Source organism: Falco biarmicus, chromosome 9 (genome assembly GCF_023638135.1).
Source record: "Falco biarmicus isolate bFalBia1 chromosome 9, bFalBia1.pri, whole genome shotgun sequence".
Taxonomy (NCBI): Eukaryota; Metazoa; Chordata; class Aves; order Falconiformes; family Falconidae; genus Falco; species Falco biarmicus.
Window position 1 is genome coordinate 41,265,230 of NC_079296.1, and position 20,023 is coordinate 41,285,252.

A 20,023-nucleotide genomic window follows, 5' to 3' on the forward strand; every position below is an offset into this window, starting at 1 on the left:
ACTGTACATTGACTGCACAAACATTACCAGATGAAAGAACAGAATGTCAAAATCTTACCTTCTGCGCTATTTGACTTGGCAGCTACTTGTTCTGAGGCACCATGAGTACTTGCTTGTCTTACCGGATCACTGTGGTTTGTGCTCAACACATTTTCTCCTAGTGATGTGGCAGACAGTGTGGCATACTTGATATTTGAGGTCTGAAATGATTGTCAAATATCAAAGTGATGGTTATGCTTAAGAAAATATTGAAAGAATTTCCCCTTTCTACCTCTGCAGAAGAATAATATGCTTGAACATTCAATTTTTTCAATCTTTAGGTCATAGGTTGACAACACCACTGTTCTATTTCTAAACTTGGAGGCTTTAAGGCTCTACTAATGTGTCTATAGTTTTCTCTTCAGCTTTTCTTAGCAAAGGTGTATCACAAACGGATCTGGTTCTATAGAGATAATATTACTTACCTTTACATGACCATTTAAAGAAGGCGAGCCTTTTTTCATCTCTGATTGCATGCCATTAACATGGACTTCAACAGGAGTCAAGCCTGGTGGTGGAGATGGAGTGTTTTGACTATAATTAGGTACTCCAGACAACAGAATACTAGTTAAGGTTGCTTGGGCAGTAGATGGTATCATTAGGTGTGGAATCGCAGAAAAACCTGTAATAAAATTTGGTCATGTTCCGATTAAGTTTCTCAGGCATTACAGCACTTTACATAAATCTCTATGCAGCTTTGGTTGTAGCATGAAGGAAGTTTCCATTAGAACTGCATGTCAACAACATAATGCTTTGTCTAACTATTACTTTGTAGGTTAACACAGTTTTCTATATAAAACGAATTAAAACATTGCATGTGGCAGCATGTCATAAGTTTGTATTAAGTTACAACTTTCAATTTGCATATTTATTCATCTGTGAAGAGAAATTTAAGAATTGTTAAGGTTCTAAACAATGAATGATTCTGGACTTTTGTCATTTTAATACTCAAGTGTTGCACAGTTCATTTAATTCACATTTAACTTGTACCAACCTGTGGTATTTGTGTTAGCAAGAGATGTTGCCCATAATGTGGGACTAGGTGTGCCTGAACTTGGACTCTGTAAGGGACTCACAGAGCTATTAAGGGCATTCAACAGAGAGTTTGGAGCAGTTGAGGTGTTGACTGACAGGGCTGTTGGACCTAAAAGGCCTGAAAAAAATTAAGCAATGGAGTATTTAGCGAAGACTTACAGAAAAGCATTTTTCACAAAAGTACCAACTAAAACTAAAACAACAAAACCCCACTAAATGGCACCAACATGTATTTTACAAATTTTAACATTAAACCTGCTGTTGATTTGGTGCACAGACTACAATAAGAATGCTTGTTCTTCAACTGAGAATCGTATCTAAGAACTGGAGCATCCTTTATGTCCTTCTAACGGACTAAATATTGTCACAACAAGAGTCTGCACCAACTGCTTCTCAGCCCCACCATCCCTGTGTATCCCCTCTATTGCTTCTGTCAGCGTGTTTCGAAGAAGCATCACTTAAGAGACAAGAAAGCAACCGCACTGGGCCTTGAAGGCTAGAAGCTTTTGGAATTCTCTAACGCTTTAACACAATTCCTTATGCAAAACACACATCTAGTCCTTCCTTTCTAGTACAAGTGAATTAAGTTTCAAACAAATACCTACCTATAAAAAAAAAAAAAAAAAGATGCATATAGAATATAATGCATACCAAGTCCAGTGAGTCCTAGCCCTGCTGAGGACAAGATATCCAAACCAGGACAAGACAGACCAACAGGGCACGAGACAGTAGAGGGGTTTGACGCTATAGTGACTCCGCTACTTTCAAGTCCCAAGAGACATTTCCGTGCCTCGTACATATTTAAGGCATTTCGTTCAACACTTTTTACAATCACAGACTGTAGGGAAAGAAAAACAACAAAACCACAAAAACAGTGAGTAACAACCATCTAACATGGATCTGCAATACGCAACTTCTTAATACTCCTTCACTGCTATCAGTAACATAGCAGTGTGAGACAGGAAGAGATAATGTCCATTAGCAACTATTCAAATTCAGTAGCCTTGATGGTAAGTTTAGGGATTCTGTCAGCACTTGACGACAAGAATGATTAAAGAACTTTCCATCTAAGAAAAACAATTACTGTACCTTGGCACTACTTGATATATTCAATCTTAAGTGCCCCAGGATCTAGAGAAATGAATCACTAATTAAAATCTTATCTTCTCTTTTATCTCAGGTCTATACCTTAAAGTGGACAAAAGAGTTGTTCATATTAAATGAATCTGTTAAATTCATTTCAAGTAACAAATGCCTGGAAAATTGCAAAAACATTATTTCTCATACATTCTCTACACTGTTACTGTATTATTTTATATATCCCTACACAGTGAACCTTAATTACTGACAGAATGGAATGCTCATTTAATATTTTGAAATTGTCTGTTATGGCATTACATACAACAACACAGATAACAGAGTTGCCTACCCACACTCGCCTGAATATTTTACAATGAACACCACCCATTCAAAGTATTTTGTTATTCTGTTTCTTGTGGTTCTTTTCAACATCTTGTGTAAAACACAGTCAGACTTCTCATAGTCAAATTATTTGGTTTTTTTTGACTTGGGTTTTTTTGTTTGTTTAATCCTGATTGCTAAAGAACACTGCAGTTACATGGATGAGCTGCAATTTAAGAGGAATTTCTTTAAAAACAAATCAAGAGTAGTTCTAGTTAGATAAAATAAATAAAATATGAGACAAATTATATTAGCATATTCCATACAAAAGTTAATCTCTGTATTGTCAAATATTTAATTAAAGCCAAATTACCAAAGAAGAGCTGTTGTAATATTTAAACTGGTATTTCAAGCAGAACATATATATATGCCTTTTACCATTTTATGATCCATTAATTTAGGGATGAGCAGCAGTTATGTCAACTCATCAACTCTGACAAATTGTCATGAAAGCCTAAAAAGAATACATTAGCTTTTCACCAACCTTGCTTGGTTGCTTTGGCTTTGGTTTAATGCTTATGAAGACATCTAACTGCTCCATTAACTGTGTTATAAACTGTGGTTCTACTTCAATTTCTTCCTTCATATCAAACATCAGCACAAGGGGAAGGCAACCCTGAAAACACAAGACAAATATTCATAAGTCATACAACATTTTCCCATGAAAAGGTTAGCAATAAACTGAAACAGAGATTGTAACACATGTATATCATGATACATGTACAGAAAAAGCAGCAAGGATGAAATTTTAAGTCAAGTAATTTCCTTGTATGTGAGAATACAGGTGTATCTTTCTATTCTGGGATTCTGAACAAACAGTTTGGTGGTATAAGGGTGAAATGATCTGTCGAATGTTTGAAATCCCAATCAGCACATACACAACCAGCATTAGCTATTTATATAGACTTAGAGATGTCCAGAGGATTCAAATTAAGAAACTGCTATTATCTACCAAATCAGAATAAAATATTGTCAGGAATTGATAGCAGGACTCACACACTCAAATAGCTCAAGTTAAACGATGTTTGAGATAAGAAAACAATTCTGACAAAAATTCTCTAAATCACGATTGCCTAATTCCTAACTTTTACCTTTCTCTTCCCCTGTCCTGGATCAGCTAGATAGGCATTTTAAGTGACACTAATGACATTTCTGAAACATTTGAAATATTAAATCTAAGTAAAAAAAAATGCCCTTAGAAAAAAAAAGCCCAAACCCAAGAAACAACAAATATCTCGATGGTTACATGGTATCTAGAAATTATTAGATTACTACTTCTTATAAAATAACATGAATACAGGGTACAAAGTCATTGGAAAATCCTACTTCTTAATAATTTAGATTCATAATAAAGTAAGCAGTCTCAAATGTGTCAGGAAAAAGGCCACAGTAAAATACATTCAAGAAAGTGGTGTAAAGTAATCAATTTCCTGCATTCACTTCAGAAAGAAAAATGGCAAATTAGTGTGTGTATTCTTCAGATCACTAATTCAGTATCATTTTATAAGTAAACAGCACTTGTCCACAGTACCACCTATAGCTACACAGTACATCCCACATCTAAATTACATTTATTCTAACTTTAGGAAAAATAAAGCAAGGCATCTTAAAATATTTTGACTTCAGGAAGACAGACAAACACAGCTTAACTCCACAAAGTGAACTTCTCTGAAAAGAACAACTATGAATAAAGTCTGTTTAAAAACACTGAAATCAATAATCAAGGATTTTATGGTAACAGAACTGCTCAGAGCATTTCATATCTGATTTTTCCAAAAATTTTTGTAAAGAAGTTACAGAAAGTACTATCAGAAGGTCTCACCAAAAGCCTGCTGAATGAAAATGCAGCTAGGGTTTAACAAGAGAAAACAGGAAATATAGGAACTTCAAAGTTGACGTGTCAGGTTATGTTTATAAAGCATGTTAAAAGGCTCTTCTCTTACACTACTGGATTTTTTTATTGCATCCTTAGAGCACCTACATGATAATGATGAGAGGAACAGGACCAAATAATGTTCTTTGACAGGAAGTGAACAAACAAAACTATGTTGTCAACATCCTCCATAATTAAATAGAGTACAGTGCTCGTTATTATATGAAAAACTAACAAAAAGTCTCAGTATTAGTGACAATTAATATATAGCCGAAATCAAGAGGTTTGGGTTGAGGGAAAAATACAGAACAAGAGCCCAAACCCCTCTTGCTTACATAAGTTTTATTTTTCAATTACTATATGCAATTTGCCCTCATCGCTACGAGTATCGTCTTCACCACCATGTTGAATACATTCCTGCAAGCAATACGATGATCATTAGAAGCTGACACTTGCAATACCTGTCAGAGATAAAGGATATTTGCAGTTTACACACTAGAATCCATAGCCTTCTCTATTACATTAGTTACTAGCTGATATTAAAGTTTTCATTTAGACATACTGCTAAGCGATATTTAAAGATGGCACCAGGACATTACATGTGTCCTGCTGTGAAGTGTCTATGCACTCAATTGCATTTTCTGTTAACACTGTAAAACTCTTTTTAGTCTTTTATAAGAATTACAGAAATTCAGAATGACAACAATTCAAGAGTTTAGAAAAACACTGTGGTATTCCTTTTCTCTGTATTAATGTTCAGATGCTTCTAGACAGTTATTTCTAGGAACTCCGCAGAGCTGCTATTTTTAAATCCTCTCTCCCATTCCACAGGACACTTGTGCTGCCTAGTTGTGAAACAGCATCAGCTATTACTCTGCCTGAACCAGAGGAGCTGGCAGGAGACAACAACAATGGTGACCACAGCAAAGACGCCATCATGGACTTGCACCTCGCAGGAAATCAGACACAGTAATCTTATTCCATTGAGCAATGCCCAAGAAGAAAACAAATCAGGTGAAATCTACTTCAAACGAAGCCGAGAATGACTGCAGCTATCTATCTGTATGTAGGTATTGGCATCACTGGCATATTTAAGTGGTTTTATCTGAAGCAGAAAAATACTCATTCCACTAAGTTAAGACTCAGAAGTAAGTTTTTATCTTGTTAGTCTTCCCTCAACCTTTCAATTTTTCGCTGTTTAAAAAGGTATATTCCTTCTCTGCAAAACTGGATTTTAATACTCATTTTATCTACAAAACTGGATTTTAATACTCATTTTATCTACAAAACAGTTTCAGGGCATGTCACGTGTATGAGCTGAAACAGACCAAGTCTCCTGGTCACCACAGTTCTTGAAGGGTGATACAGTGGATGTGATGTGGGATACTAAGCTGTACTGATGTGTTCGGAATTAAAATGAGCTTCAATATTTTAAGAAGATGGCCCTCACATAATTCTAAGTTTCTAGAATAAAGGTGTATTTTGATGTTTATATGGCAGCTTGTTTGCACTTTCTTCTATTTCATGAACCTCCAGAAAAGTACTACTGAGACCTCACCAAGGAAACACATAGAGTAAGGCTCTCTCTTTGTATTTACAGACAAAAATACCCTAGAATAATCATGACCATAACTATATAAACAGAAAGGCACCATGTTTTTGTCTTCCACTATACAGGAAGGCACACTGCAACGTAAGAGAGATGTGGACTTCTGGAATTTAATGGTATCATGGTTCACCCCAATTCAAACCCAATCCTCCCTTGTGTTTTTTTGTAAATCTCCATACATATAAAAAGCCATGTACATACATTAGTACTACAACAATGCCTAAAGGCTCCTGTGAAGCTTAGAGACCAATATAACAAATATCTGTACAAATAATAATAATAATGATGATAATACTCATCAACAAAGCTATTTTTATAAAAGGCCTTAGAGTAGTGAGGGTATGGTACTAAAAAGAAGGTAATACTGCAGAATAAGTAATTATTTCCTACACGTCCCCAGTTTCCTTGGAAACTTACCTACACAGGAACTAAGAAATTCCTGCCACTTGTTCCAAAAGAAACTTACTTACCAAAAGTGAGGTTGGGGAAACAAAACAACCCACAACCCAACAACAGCAAAACCCTCCAAAAATCTGCCTTCTACTCAGAAGCATAGTGTTATCATAAATTTAAACTGCTTATGTTGCATTACCAAGATAATTTTTCAAATCATGATACCAGAGATGACAAATATTTTGGATAACTACAAATACTCACAAACACTGACAACAGAGCACTCAACTGAATCAGCTTTTGGCAACGTGTATAGTAGTCCTTCTTCTCTAAGGGTAACTTATATTTGACCCATAAATACATGCAGAATAAGCATACTTTCTGTAATCTGGCATTTTTTTCAAGTAAGTTTCACTGAAAGTTATTTACCATGAGATATTGCCTGGCAAGACAGACAGACTCAATCGTGCCCTGGAGGTAGACAGTGGATTTCTTCTGCGGGTTACTAGGGTCAGGGAAGTGGATCTGAGCACCGGTCCTCTGCATGATATGTTTGATGTTACTGCCGTTTCGACCCATCATAAAGAGATGATGCTGTGCTGCAATGTCTAGCTGTGTGCTCACAGGGATTGCAGAGGCCAGGCTCCCAGCTAGGTGTTCTAAAAGCATGGCTGTTCCTTCCTGCGGGGGAAATGCAAGAAACAGGTGTAACAGCGCCCATAGGCATACAGCATTTTTCAGTCAGTTCCCTTAGCTGTCATACATTCCACATTCAAGACAGAGAAAATTCTGTTTTGCTTAAAACCACCAATTGATTCGTTAAAGGTAACAGATAGCAGATAGAGTTTAGTCCATTTCCATTTTATGGCCAAATACAGCATTTAATTGCCACTGCAAAAGGCAGCAAGATGATCGAATGGTTTGGTCCCAACAGACCTTCTGTGCCCACATACAGCAATAAATGTCAATAGAGATTCATTTGGGTAGGTATACTTGCTAAAATTCTCTTTCAATTTTGGCCTAAGAGGTTCTTACTGGCTTGAGATCCACCCATCCAAGACCACATCAATCTGTCACACTGCCACTTGTTAACAAGGAAACTTCTTTGTTTTATTAAGACAAATAAGCTCATGGCAGTTCCTCTACTTGACTGTCAAATTCACATCTCCCAATGCCAGTTTCGCAAGACCAGTTTTATCGACTGAAAGGGCAACTTTCAAGGTTATATATTTGAGTGTATGTTGAGAAGATTAAAGCATGAAGAACTCATAGGAAGGTGTGTGTGTTTTGTTTGGTTTTGCGGGGTTTTTTGGGGTTTTTTTGTTTGTTTTGTTTTTAAATTGGAAGATGGGTAAGATTAGCATGTATTCCAGAAGTGCTGGAAACCTAAACAGGTGTGCAAAAAATGAAAAACAGATTAAAAGCTTAGCACAAAAAATGCTGAATCCTAAACTTAAAATATTTTCTATGCATTTTTATACCTCACCTACGCCAGTGAAGTTTAAAAAACCCAAACCCTCAGGCCTCAAAAGTAATTATACAGTAATAACAAGTACTGATAAGGTAGGATATAACATTAATATTGCTCTTAAGTATCTAAATTATATTTATCACATGCAGAAACCTACTTAAGAAGATTCATTACCTTCACAGCACTAGTGTTATTTTGTGACCCTCTGACAATGACTGTAGCACCATACATTCGAGAGCGTTGTTTAAAGGAAACTGAAATATTATATGTCTGACATATATGCTGAATTGTGGGAGAATTAGGATCTGGGATTGGTTGAAGAATTCCAGCAATAGGCAATTCAAACATGAGTACCAATGGAAGCAGCTCCTGCAACAACATTGAAGAGCAAATATTGAAAACTGAAGTCATACTGACTAGAACAACAATTTTATTACTGAATCATCACGTACTGGTCATTGACGACTAGCCTGGCATAATACATCCTCTGCCCAGGGTTCATTGATAAAAGTACTATCATGAGCTGGAAAAAGGCACCAATTTTTCCATTGACACAAGAGTTTTTGTTCTGCATAGGCTCTTTTTGTTTGTTTTCCAAAACAGCAGGATCTTTCGCAACTATGTAGCAACAATAAAGCCAAGTCATTTCCCATACTTACCCGGGCAGACCTACAAACAGTTTGTAAAACTTCCTAGGGAAGTCTCTTTTCTGTCATGGATTAATTGGGGCTCTGAAGTTCAACTACAAATCTACAAAAACATTAGCTTTTTCATGACTGTCAAGACCAAGGTTGTGTAAATGACAACAACAGACTACAAAAATTGTGAGAAAGTTTTCATAATTGATTAGATTTATAATTATCCATGCCAGAACACACAAACAAGTCAAAACCAGATAGTAAAGACGGAGAAGTGCTACAAGTGGAGAACAAACTGAATTCCACCAAATTACTCACACAATTTATAAATGAAAATGGTTATAATTAAAAAGGCAGAAATTGCCTTTCCTATCTCAGATTCACACAGGATGCCTGAGCTTCTACATGCCATCTGTGGAGGGTAAGTTAAGATGTAAATTTTAGCACAGTATGGCATACTTTACATCTTGCTTACACTGTGGACTGTGTGTTCAAGGTCCACCTTGGGCTAGTTAAAAAGTCTGGCTTGAACGTGAATCACTGTTTTTATAATACCCTTTGCGTTTTACTCATATGGATACTCACATTTGTTCCTGTATTTCTGCTGTTATAAGACAAAGCCAGACAACCCTAGGATTCTCAAAACTATATATATATATTTTTTTTTTTTTTCTTTCGTTTTCCTTTCAGGTGTTCTAAAGGAAACACTATACTGAAATAGACTATTACCCGAATTCTAACTCTTGCCGACTCCACTCCAGCTGGCTGTCCTGCAATAGATACCTGGAACATTAAAAACATAGTATCACATTTTGAAATGGGGCATTGGAAAAATTATTCCGATAACTGCGCTCTGTTTAAATTATTTTGTTTTAAAATCAGTGTTTATTTCACACCTAGTGACATCCTATGTGTTCTCTAAGCAGTAACTGCAAACTAAAACCAGTTTTAAAAAACCAATCTATGAATATTCTAACATCTAAGGTTATATAGCATTAGCAACTAGAAAAAAATACATGGAACAATACAGTTTGGATCAAAAATTGGAATAACTACTACATACATTTACTCAATGCTAATATTCAACACATTAAGTTTTCCTGAACATTTTTAAATAACTGTATTTTGCTCAGCAGCCACTAGGATGCACAAGAGGGAGTTCTAAATACAGTGATGAAAGACCTTAAAGTAAACATTCCAGGAATATTAGCATTACAGAAGATGTACAATTCAGGGTCAATGACTTATTCTAGTAAAGTTGAACTCTTCCAACAGGACATTCATTTTCACTAGCTATCCACCAAGTTTAGTTTTCAACTAAATTACACCTAAGTCAAAAGCACCAAGAAATCAATCGATACGCTAAACAAGTCAGGTGCTGAAGAGGAGAAAACTTTACAAAAGCAGTGGTTTTCATACTGTTTCTCTACTATTCATACCAATTTGCTGACTTCCGTAAGCTCAAAACAATTTTACTTAAAAAAATTAGAATTATTCATGAGCCATCACAAATTGTTTCCATCTGTTCTATAACATTTATTTACTTAGAAAAACCTGTGTTTTTTGAGTGTAAATACCAAAAAACTATTTCCCTGAACATGAACTCACTGTTACCAAAACACCCAGAGAGACAAAAGAAGTTTAGAGAAGTTTTATACCCTCAGGAATTACAGGATAAATGTGTTAAATATTAAACCATACTTACTTGGTTGCTTTTCTCTGCTTGATTATTCCTATTTGAGTCTGGAAAATGGATGTGGCATCCTGTTTCCTCCATCACCTTTTTAATGTTATTGCCACCCTTACCTATCACATGAGAATGTTCTGTATGTGAAACATCCATCTTCAAGGTTACCCGATTGCTCTGGAAATCAAGCACCCGTGATTACGTTTGTACACAGCAGAACCCGAGTATATTAATGTAACTTCAAGAATGACATTCAACATTCTATTTCCAAAGTATTTTTGCCATGGCTTACCTTCTACAGAAGTAAGACGTTTTCAAAACTGATCATAGTCAGATACTAAACCATTCACATTTTCTTCCCAATGAGGAAATAACATGGAAATAAATACCCTGAACATATACCTTCACAAAAATGTCTAAGGCTTTTAAAACATGCCATAGCTTTTATCAACTGTGACTTAAAAATATCCTTTTGCTATCCATTCTAGTTTTAGTTCTGTGTTCTTTCACTTGCAGTCATACACCTGCCTGATCTGAAAGGATCATATGAAGACGACTGGCAAATCAAAGCCATGGGACTAAAATAGCAGGGTTTATTCCTACTTTAATAAAAAATACTAATTTTTTTTTTTAGTACATCAATTTTTAAGATGCACAAACACTGCCTACAGCGGTTCTTCAAAACTATTTCATTAACGGTCTATAATACTGTTGTTAATAGTTGTTCAAAAAACGGTGCTTATCACTGCAGTGTTCCTTTTGGCAATCTATTAAGAGAATCAAAAAGCTGGTGTACAGCTACGCAGAAGCCATACACACTGCCCCAAAAGACTTGCTACTGGATGAAAAGAAAATCTGATGAACATGAGACACCGGCCAAAATCCAGATGTTTTAGAAATTGCAGTCCTAACAATTCAGAGTATAGGAATTCAGTAACAGTTACAAATAGAACTGCATACATGCTCCTAAACTTGAATTTCAAACAGAAATAAAATTTTAGGTTCACTGAAGTGGCTGCATAATGTACTGTTTGCAGTGAAGCTGTATTTCAGAAGTAAAAACCTCAATCCAATGAGCAAATCATGCATGCTTTTAGCCATATGGTTAAGAATATTATTTCTATGTAGTTCAGATCTGGAAAGAGTGCTTTAAGCAAGTATTTTCTTGTAGCATGATTAAATACGTTTGTATACACCAAATATTAATATCCAGAAGGAATTTATTGGTAACTTTGCTTCAGAGCATCCATAAATACCTTCTGTTTAAATGAGCCCATTAAAGAGATCAATGCCACCACAAAAATAGGGGCTAAGGTAATATTCTAAGTAAGTTTTTTTGTAAATATATATTTTCTTACTTTTGTGTCCAAGACAGACATTATTTTTTCTTTTGCTTCTTTAACGTTTTCCTTTTTTCCAGAGACTTTAATATGGGGATCTATTAAAAAAAAAAAAGTTGTTAAAAAATACAGTAAAATAACTATCTAAATTTTCCTCACTGCTTAAATAACTTCAATAATTTACTATTTATAGTTCAGCAATAAACTATCCAACCAACCATTGGGATTCACCTACAAAGCAAATGTATTGTTCCGTTCCTTCAGCCCCACAGTTAGGATTACCAGATGACTTTATGATAACCAACATAATCAACTAAAAATAAATGGGAATCAAATACCAAACGTACATCACACTACTATAAACACCTGCAATGCAATTACATAACTAAACTACCGTGGTTTCTCAAACAATTATTAATAGAGGGCTGCTAAAAGCTTTTTGACAGCCTTACTGAAGCTTAACAAAACGTCTAAGAAAAAAACCCTCACCATTTCACTGTATTTAAGTAGCCTCTAGAAATTCCTTTGCAGTTTTAACCTAGCAATAAAGATGCCTCCACCAGAAGTTTTCTGTTTGAAGTTATCACATCAAATTTAAATGACACTTCAATAAATCAATTCTCAGAAGTGTCAAGCATATAAATCAAAATTTGCTACGAAGCTATATACCCAGGAGGAACATCAGCTGATAGCAATTTTTGCCCAGTGAGATCCAAAATATTGATTCCACAACACGCTTCAGTTTACAATTTGCAGACCATTGTCCTTAAACCAGCTTATGTTTTGCTGAGCTATCAAGTACAGTTCTGCATCCTGGAATATACACCTCATCGGGAAGTACAGAACTGACTTCGGAGCCACATCAAGTATCAACTACTCAAAAAAGGGTAAAAATTACACATTAGATAGTTTAGCAGCACCATCTGGTGTCCAGAGGCCTGAAGTGCTACAATTAAAAACTACTGTCAAAGCATTAAATACAGGTTCAATTAAACCAAAGAAAGATTTCCCAAACTAGCATTCAAATTTCTAAGTATAAGAAACAAGAACATGATTTTGCAGGGGTGTCGATTTCTCTTTCCCCAGTTCTTGAGTGCTCTGCCCTTTTGCAGTAAAGCAGTGTTTTTTCTCTTGGAATGGGATGAACTGTTATTCAAAAAAAGAAGAATTTGAAACCCTCTTCTAGCTGATGATTTAATCTAATTCATTATGCTAGACAGATACATACATTTTGGGCTATATAAAAGTAAATATATTCTCAGTAGCAGCAGAAAACATACCTGCCTTTCCCATCATCTCAGTAATTGAAAGCACTTCACTACTAAGGAAATGCCAAATAATACAATTGTAGATTCCAAACCTGTTGTATTCAGTTGAAAACTGCAACTCTTTAAGCCATGCCTGGATACTTCTTTTGTTCCAACAATAAAAAAAAAATAATCTCTAGTCTTTACTACTGGGAAGTTCTGAGCACATTCAGCTGGGGATACAGAAACACTGAAGGAACACAGGATTCACTGCCAAGTTTCATGAAAGTCAAGAAAAATGCAGCATTTTGAGTTCTGAGAAACAGATATATTTCATTTTTAAAAATGGAAAAACTGTGTAGTAACAAAAACACAGTATGTGCATAGAATCTAAAGAAGCTCCACAAATCTGCTGCTTCAGCCTTTTCACAACGGAGCAAAGTAAAAAACCAACAAAATAGTCTTAAGGCCAATTTTTCTTTTCTTTTTTAAAGTTGACAGTAAGCTATGTGGTTCTAATGTGTTTAAGCTGTGAACGTTATTTGAAGTGGGTGTCACAGGCAGAAACTCCCAGAAGCAGATTCTAGCACACTATGTGTAAGCTCCAAGCACTCTCCGCAGAGACAACCAGGAAAAACACAAAACCAGACCACCACCATTTTGGGGTTGACTTCCACACATTTGTAAACATTACATTTTAATACACATTTGGTTACAAGTGTGAAAAATATCTGAAGACAAGCATGGCATCCTATTAGTACCAAAGAAGATTACTACCATTCCATAATACTATTTATTTAGCTGTGGGTGAAAGTGCAGTTTAGAATACCTATATTTTCTATTTCTCATCTTAGTTGGACTCTATATACCAACAGCTTCAGCAAAGAACCCCATATATCTACATTACAGGAAAAAAAGCCCAATTACTCACTTCAAAAATAAAAGAAGAATTCACAAAGCAAAAAAAGAATCCACTGATACCAATGACAATTCTAAAACATGCTACAAAAATCTTTTAGAATTGCTCTTAAATACCCTCTCCTTACTTGACTTCTTCTCAATGACACAGTAGTCTTAATTAAGCAACTAATTTAAGTTAATGGAATTCTTCCTCTGAGACTTGCTTACTCTTTTCTTCAAGGAAACACCGTTCAGATATGACACCCACATGAAAATTTTGCATGAGAAGAGTTACTTGCAACTAACAGATTTTTAATTCTTTGAACTGGCTTTGCAGGAGTTGAAAGTACATTGAAATTATGTACGATCTGCAGGAAAGCCAACAGGTATCCAAATAATACTGAATCAATGAACAAAGAGATCAGTTCAGGAATTGACTAAAAATTCAGAGAGGCAATTGGATCATATAGTCTTTTTTATATTTCAGACCCTTAAATTTTTTAAATACACCTCTCTATTGAGCCAATTAGCTTGTTTGCATTGCAGTTCCTCTGGAAAATATGGAAAAGTAGAAAATTGTCTGCTCTAATAGTTTACCCCTTTCAGCCTCCCAGACTTGCGCCTGATTTTGGACACTTAGGTTCACTGGTTCTTGTTCTACTTTTTTTTTTTTTTTTTTTGTCCCCCCAAGATTAAAGAACCTTTAGTGTTCAATAGCATCTTCCAGTCAAGGTCCATATATGCTAATCAAATCACCTATCACTATACGAGCTCTTTTTCTGAGACCAACCCTGAATACTCTCATTTGACCGATTATTAAGAAAAATGAGGTTGAGAATCTGTCTTCTTTCTTCTGGCTGAATTATTTATTTTCAAAGTTAAGGACCTTCCGTTTCTGTTTTAAAACACTGTATTCCAGGCAGGTTTATGAGGAGATAGTCGAAGGCAAGTTAGTCCCAAACTTCTTGGAAGCCCAGTGCAGATCAGGCCACATTTGACCTCAAACGACTGTCTGCTCAACAGAGAAAACCTGTCACTAATTTACCTTCAGTTTCCAGCTTTCTGGTTAATCTGAACTATTTTGTGGAAAAGTCCAAAGCTGTATAGCATCTGAAAAGTGTTTTCAGGATTTCTATCTGAGTGGGAATGAAGTGACCAGGTAAGGTCTTTGTGCATTGATACAAGGGAGTAATTAAAACAGTTGACTTAAGATTTCTAGATATTGGTAGCAACAGCTTCAGAAAACAAGGAGCCAATGACAATAAAAATGGTTCCAGACGATTTATTACGTCTTGGCACCACAAACATAGGGTGTTCAGTACCTGCATATGACAAGCGATGTCAGTTTGCTGTTGTATTTACATTAAACAAGGTTGAACATAAAACTTTTACCCTATTTTCCAGGTGCAACTATTTATTCCATGGATTAACGGTTACTCTTAATTTAGAAAAAAATACTATATTTTCTTAGTACTAAGACAAAAATATTTGTTGGATAAAGCTCTACATTAATATTTGAAATACCTGCAGGGTGTGACTGTAGCAATGTATTCTCAACAGAGCCCAAAACAAGATAAATTGCACTCTTAAAAGTGTGAAGAAAATTGTCAGGCATAAAGTTATAGCAGGTGTAGTGTACATACAGCACGGTCCATACAGACAAGCACAGAATCACTGCCCAGTCCGTGGGCTTACCCAGGTGACCACAGCACCTGCACACAGCCTTGGCTGGGACAAGGCCACCCATGGAACAAGACTAACGCACTGCCACAGACAGATCCTGCTGGGACTGGGGCAAAATGATGCTATTTTGGTCCAGGTGACAACTGGATCAGATCACCAAGTTGTTATGCCATACGTCAACCCTGAGGAACACTGGGTTTGGTACCTGTTTTTACTGGGGTGGGGTGGGTGGGCAGGGGAAAAAAGCAATTTCCGCACCCACGCACTTTTTTTTTAAAAAAAAAGCTTTTGAATACAACTGGAAATATACTTTAAATAAAACTATTTAAATCCTACAGCAATGAAAGATGACTACCATGAATGAAGAAACAATACGCCAAAGCTTTACAAACTATTTGTAAACACAGAACAAAGGCTTCACAAGAAGTCTGTGCTAAAAGCATGTAAGGCTTTAATGCTTTAAACACAAGCGCAGTGTCAGAAATTGGAAAAGATTTTTGACTCATAAGAAACAATACGATTAGTGTCTTGCAAAATACAAAACAAATAACTGTAATTATCTTTTAATCAGTTTTGATGGGCAGCATCTTTTTCCCTAAGACTGGAAAATAAATTTAACAGATATCCCCCCCACCTCTTCTCAAGAATGGAAGAATATTTACATAAAATAGAAAGCTAAAGTTACACCACAAAATATGCTGGAATTTTTTCTCAGTCTTCATTTTGCCAGACTTCTGCCTTCAAGTGGTCTTTTATTGCTGCTGTCCTCAAATTCTTCACTCCATACTTGGGCAGTTTCCACCTCCTCAGTCTTTGTCCACAGCTATACCAGCAAGCCTCCAGCTTTTTTGCTACTATTGTGTGCGAGATTTCAGTAAGCAAAATAAAATTCCTCCAAGCAAATACATTTGTGCCAGGGCAAACGCATCTAACACTTAACGTTTGTCAGGCAAAAAGTATTTCTAATAATTATAACACTTAACTGTGTAGACCTCTCCTGCAACTCAAGACGTTACATTTAATGTCTGGGCAAGCTCTTCAGACCACAGCAATGCAAGTAGCTTGTTTACAGGATGAACAGACATCACTTCAGCTACAAAAATACCACTGTTCTAAAAATAGCTAGACAAATGGGCAATACCAGGGCAGATGACAGTCATTCTTAATAAATAACCGATTAGGATCTGAATAGCCCATGAGTATTACTGAACTTGAGCCATTCAAAGAAAACAGAGACCTAGCATTTTTAAGAACAATTTATGGAAATATCTGCCCCAAAATTACTAGCACAAAACACACTAATTAATACGAGAAGTCAGTATGAAAAGAGAAAGCCAAATGAATACCTGACCGGTAAGTTGCTAACTTGTCAACCAAAAGAGCGAGTACATTATTAACCCTAAAACAAAATGAAACATAGGTCTATAAAAGAAGTGAATCAATCAAAAAGGTCAAATAGGACTTCCTATTAGCATGGAAAAAGGGATAGTTTAATTAAAACTATTTCTTTTAATTAAATCAGGAAATACTGTGTGTACAGTTGTCAAGTGGATATTCACCGACCAAACTAGGTGGACTGATGACAGCCAAGACAGACCTGGAACAGGCTCAGTCTGTTCCCATGGAAAAGAAACATTAAGGCTAAAAGCATGCAGCAAATGCTCACGATTAAGAGCATATGCAAAGTAATGCAATTGTATATGAAAAGAAATTTGTCACTTGGGCACTTCTCACTGTTTGCTTACCAGTTTAAAAGAATTCTAACCCTCTCTCCAAAGCAGCTTGGCACCCTTATTCACCTCCCGCTACCTAAACCATTGAAGAACCACCCCCCCACCCCCCACCCCCCGAATCTACTCATATAGTAAGGCAGAATGCAATGGGTCATTTCCTACTGCACACGCCCTGTGTACCCTTCAAGACATATCACTCAACAACAGGGGTGGTTTGTTTGTTTGTTTGTTTTTTAGTTTAAATTACACCGCAGCACCATCACCTCTGAAGGAGACTTCAACTAGCTAACTTGGGCATGATCAAAAGCTCACCAAAGCATCACAGAACATCAAAAAAAAACCCCAACAACCAAACAAAAAAGCATCACCGGCTGCAAGCAATTAATGGTGTCTTCAGAGCCGACATACCCTAAGGCTCTGGCCATTCTAGGGGATCTGACTGCTGCGGACAAACAGCTGATTATGAAACTTTCTTTGGGAAAAGCTAGAGCCACTGCCTACACATGCATGCACATTTGAATTGGAAGACTATCTTAGAAGATTTTGACTCTTAACTTTCCCCCTTACTGGCATCTAACTCCAAACCATCTTTAGAAGAATTTCTGCTCTACAGAGCGTATGAGAATGAAGCTAAGAAAAAAGTAAATACTGTTTGCACTGCTTCTGCCATAGCTCCAGGGAAAGCGGTTTACATACAACCCTTCACTCTTCTTACTTTTTGGTTGCTGTCATGTAGTCACCTGAGGAGCGTTAAGTATCCGAGCATTGCTTTTCAATCCTGCACTGTAACAACTACATGATGGTGAAGCCTACTATCCTCTCCTTACTTCTCTCCAACATTTATAAAAATACATGTATATACACATATACATACATGGACACGCAGTTACTCGTGATGCTGAGACTGGGTAAAACACTGACCTTAGACACACACAAAACCATAGAAATGATGTGCAACATCTGGTAGAACAGAGAAAAGAACCTTGTTTCTCAAACATTTCATAGTGCAATTCAAAAGGAAACTAACACCTGTAACAGGTTACTTAAAATTAGCCAGAAACATCAGATAAGCTTTAAAAAATAGATTACCTGTACAACTTATTATTTTTGGAGAAATAAACTATTGATGACTGGATTTCGGACCCAGTGACAGAGGAAATGAAGCTGAAAGGACTTCTCTTAAAGCATTAAGCAAAGAGGTAAGACAAGGAAGAGGTAACAGAATGTATGGCAATTTAAACAGAATTTAAACGGATTTGAAGGGAGAAGGGGAAGGCCAAGGTGGAGAAGAAGAAAACCTGAAAAGAAGAAATGAAAATGAATTAATTGTAATCACCCAGAGACTCCATTTCAGTTAAACAATTTCAGTTTCTTACCACCATAATTAGCTTAAATTCCTTATTTTACTTTTCCAAAAAAGGTCATTAGGGACATTTTATAAATGCATTCTGACACTACAAGGCACACGCCATGCTGCAGTTCTGCTACTTCTTGGGCAGTTGTTCTTCAGTCACCCAAAGCAAGGCAATCTCTCAGCAGGACACAAAGTCTGTTACGTCTTATTTTTTCAACATGGAACCAACAAATTCAGATTTCATTACTTAAACGGCTGTTGCCATTGCATCTCAAAGCACAAACACAGAACCACAATGCCTGGGAAAGAAAATAAGAAGTAGGGAATAAAAAAAGCTATAGATGGTCAACTTAATAGAGGACTTAAAAAATAGCCCACAACATTACTATCAAAAACCAGAATTATACCTTCATTGCACATAGACTTTATATTTGAGGTTACAATTTCGATGCATAACCCTTGAGATAATTTTAGTTTCTCACACACACATTTGCAAAGAAGTCATTGCGGCTGTGTTTTGCTAAATAAAAAGCATCATAACATCTGACTCATGACCCTAAACGCACGCCTCAGGCTCAACCTTCTTTGCAAATTCTCCCACATCCAAATCTGACTATGCTTACTTTGCATCTTCATGCTCCCTGATTATTGCCATGTCTTTTAATGTCTTATTGCTCTGACTGACTGCATTCGCTGTGTGAGCAGATTTTTATATGGCCATTGGAAAGTATTCTCTGGTTGGAACAGGAGGATGCAGCTTGTCTCCAGCAAAGACTACTGCATGAGATTCACCTGAGCGAACAGGACATAACTGTCCTCTTGAGAATCAGAACAAAATGAACTATTATCAGAAAAATGGAAACAGTAGGTTCTTTATAGGACGTCAGGCACCCGGTGACTAAAGCCAAAGACAACTATACACAGTATTTCTGGATACGATTACAAACACTCTATTACTTTCTCTGCTTTAGTATTACACTTCTACAGAGTGAAATGGATTCTCCCCAGAAAAGTTTGCCTTTCCTGGACTATTATATTTTTAGACATCTTTATTTCAACTGTATTCCTGATTAACATGGTAAATGGTTTATTTTTGTTCGGTTTGTGTTTGGTTTTTTTTTTGTTTGTTTGTTTGTTTTTAATAGAGAAAAATTAAAAGTCTGATAAAGAAACATTTATACAGTCTTCCTGACAGGTAACCAAATAGCAACAGCTTAATGAAAACATGAAAATGGTACTTTGAAACATGAGAAGCATAGTCAGATCATGGATTGTAAGTGTATCTGCCTTTCACAGAGTACCTCTAAGCTTCCCCCCCCAACCAAAATACAGGGAGTATAAATGCACAACATCAAGCACTTCATCAGCTACCAAGTATAGATCTGAAGTGCAATGAACGTAGTGAAAACATGCAACACCACACAGAGGAGCAGAGCACCTCAGCAAGGAGATCTCTGGCAGCAAACAGCCTCTGCAAGACATTATAGGCAAGTCCAAATGCGCAAATGCTAGAGGCAGCGTAACAAGTAGCTCAGAAGCAGGAACAGGAGGTCCGTGAGC

The 20,023-nt window shown here is 36.3% G+C and overlaps 1 protein-coding gene across 1 annotated transcript in view; it reads right to left on the reverse strand.

Annotated features, from left to right (window-relative positions):
* BICC1 (BicC family RNA binding protein 1) overlaps positions 1 to 20,023 on the reverse strand; it is a 109,876-nt gene that overhangs the window by 17,068 nt on the left and 72,785 nt on the right. The window contains exons 4-13 of the mRNA XM_056352434.1: positions 11,565 to 11,644; positions 10,225 to 10,383; positions 9,249 to 9,302; positions 8,056 to 8,250; positions 6,840 to 7,091; positions 3,020 to 3,151; positions 1,726 to 1,912; positions 1,034 to 1,192; positions 465 to 661; positions 59 to 200 (exon numbers count right to left, since the gene is read on the reverse strand). Coding sequence (XP_056208409.1) covers positions 59 to 200; positions 465 to 661; positions 1,034 to 1,192; positions 1,726 to 1,912; positions 3,020 to 3,151; positions 6,840 to 7,091; positions 8,056 to 8,250; positions 9,249 to 9,302; positions 10,225 to 10,383; positions 11,565 to 11,644 — 1,557 coding nt within the window. The remainder of the gene's footprint in view (positions 1 to 58; positions 201 to 464; positions 662 to 1,033; positions 1,193 to 1,725; positions 1,913 to 3,019; positions 3,152 to 6,839; positions 7,092 to 8,055; positions 8,251 to 9,248; positions 9,303 to 10,224; positions 10,384 to 11,564; positions 11,645 to 20,023) is intronic.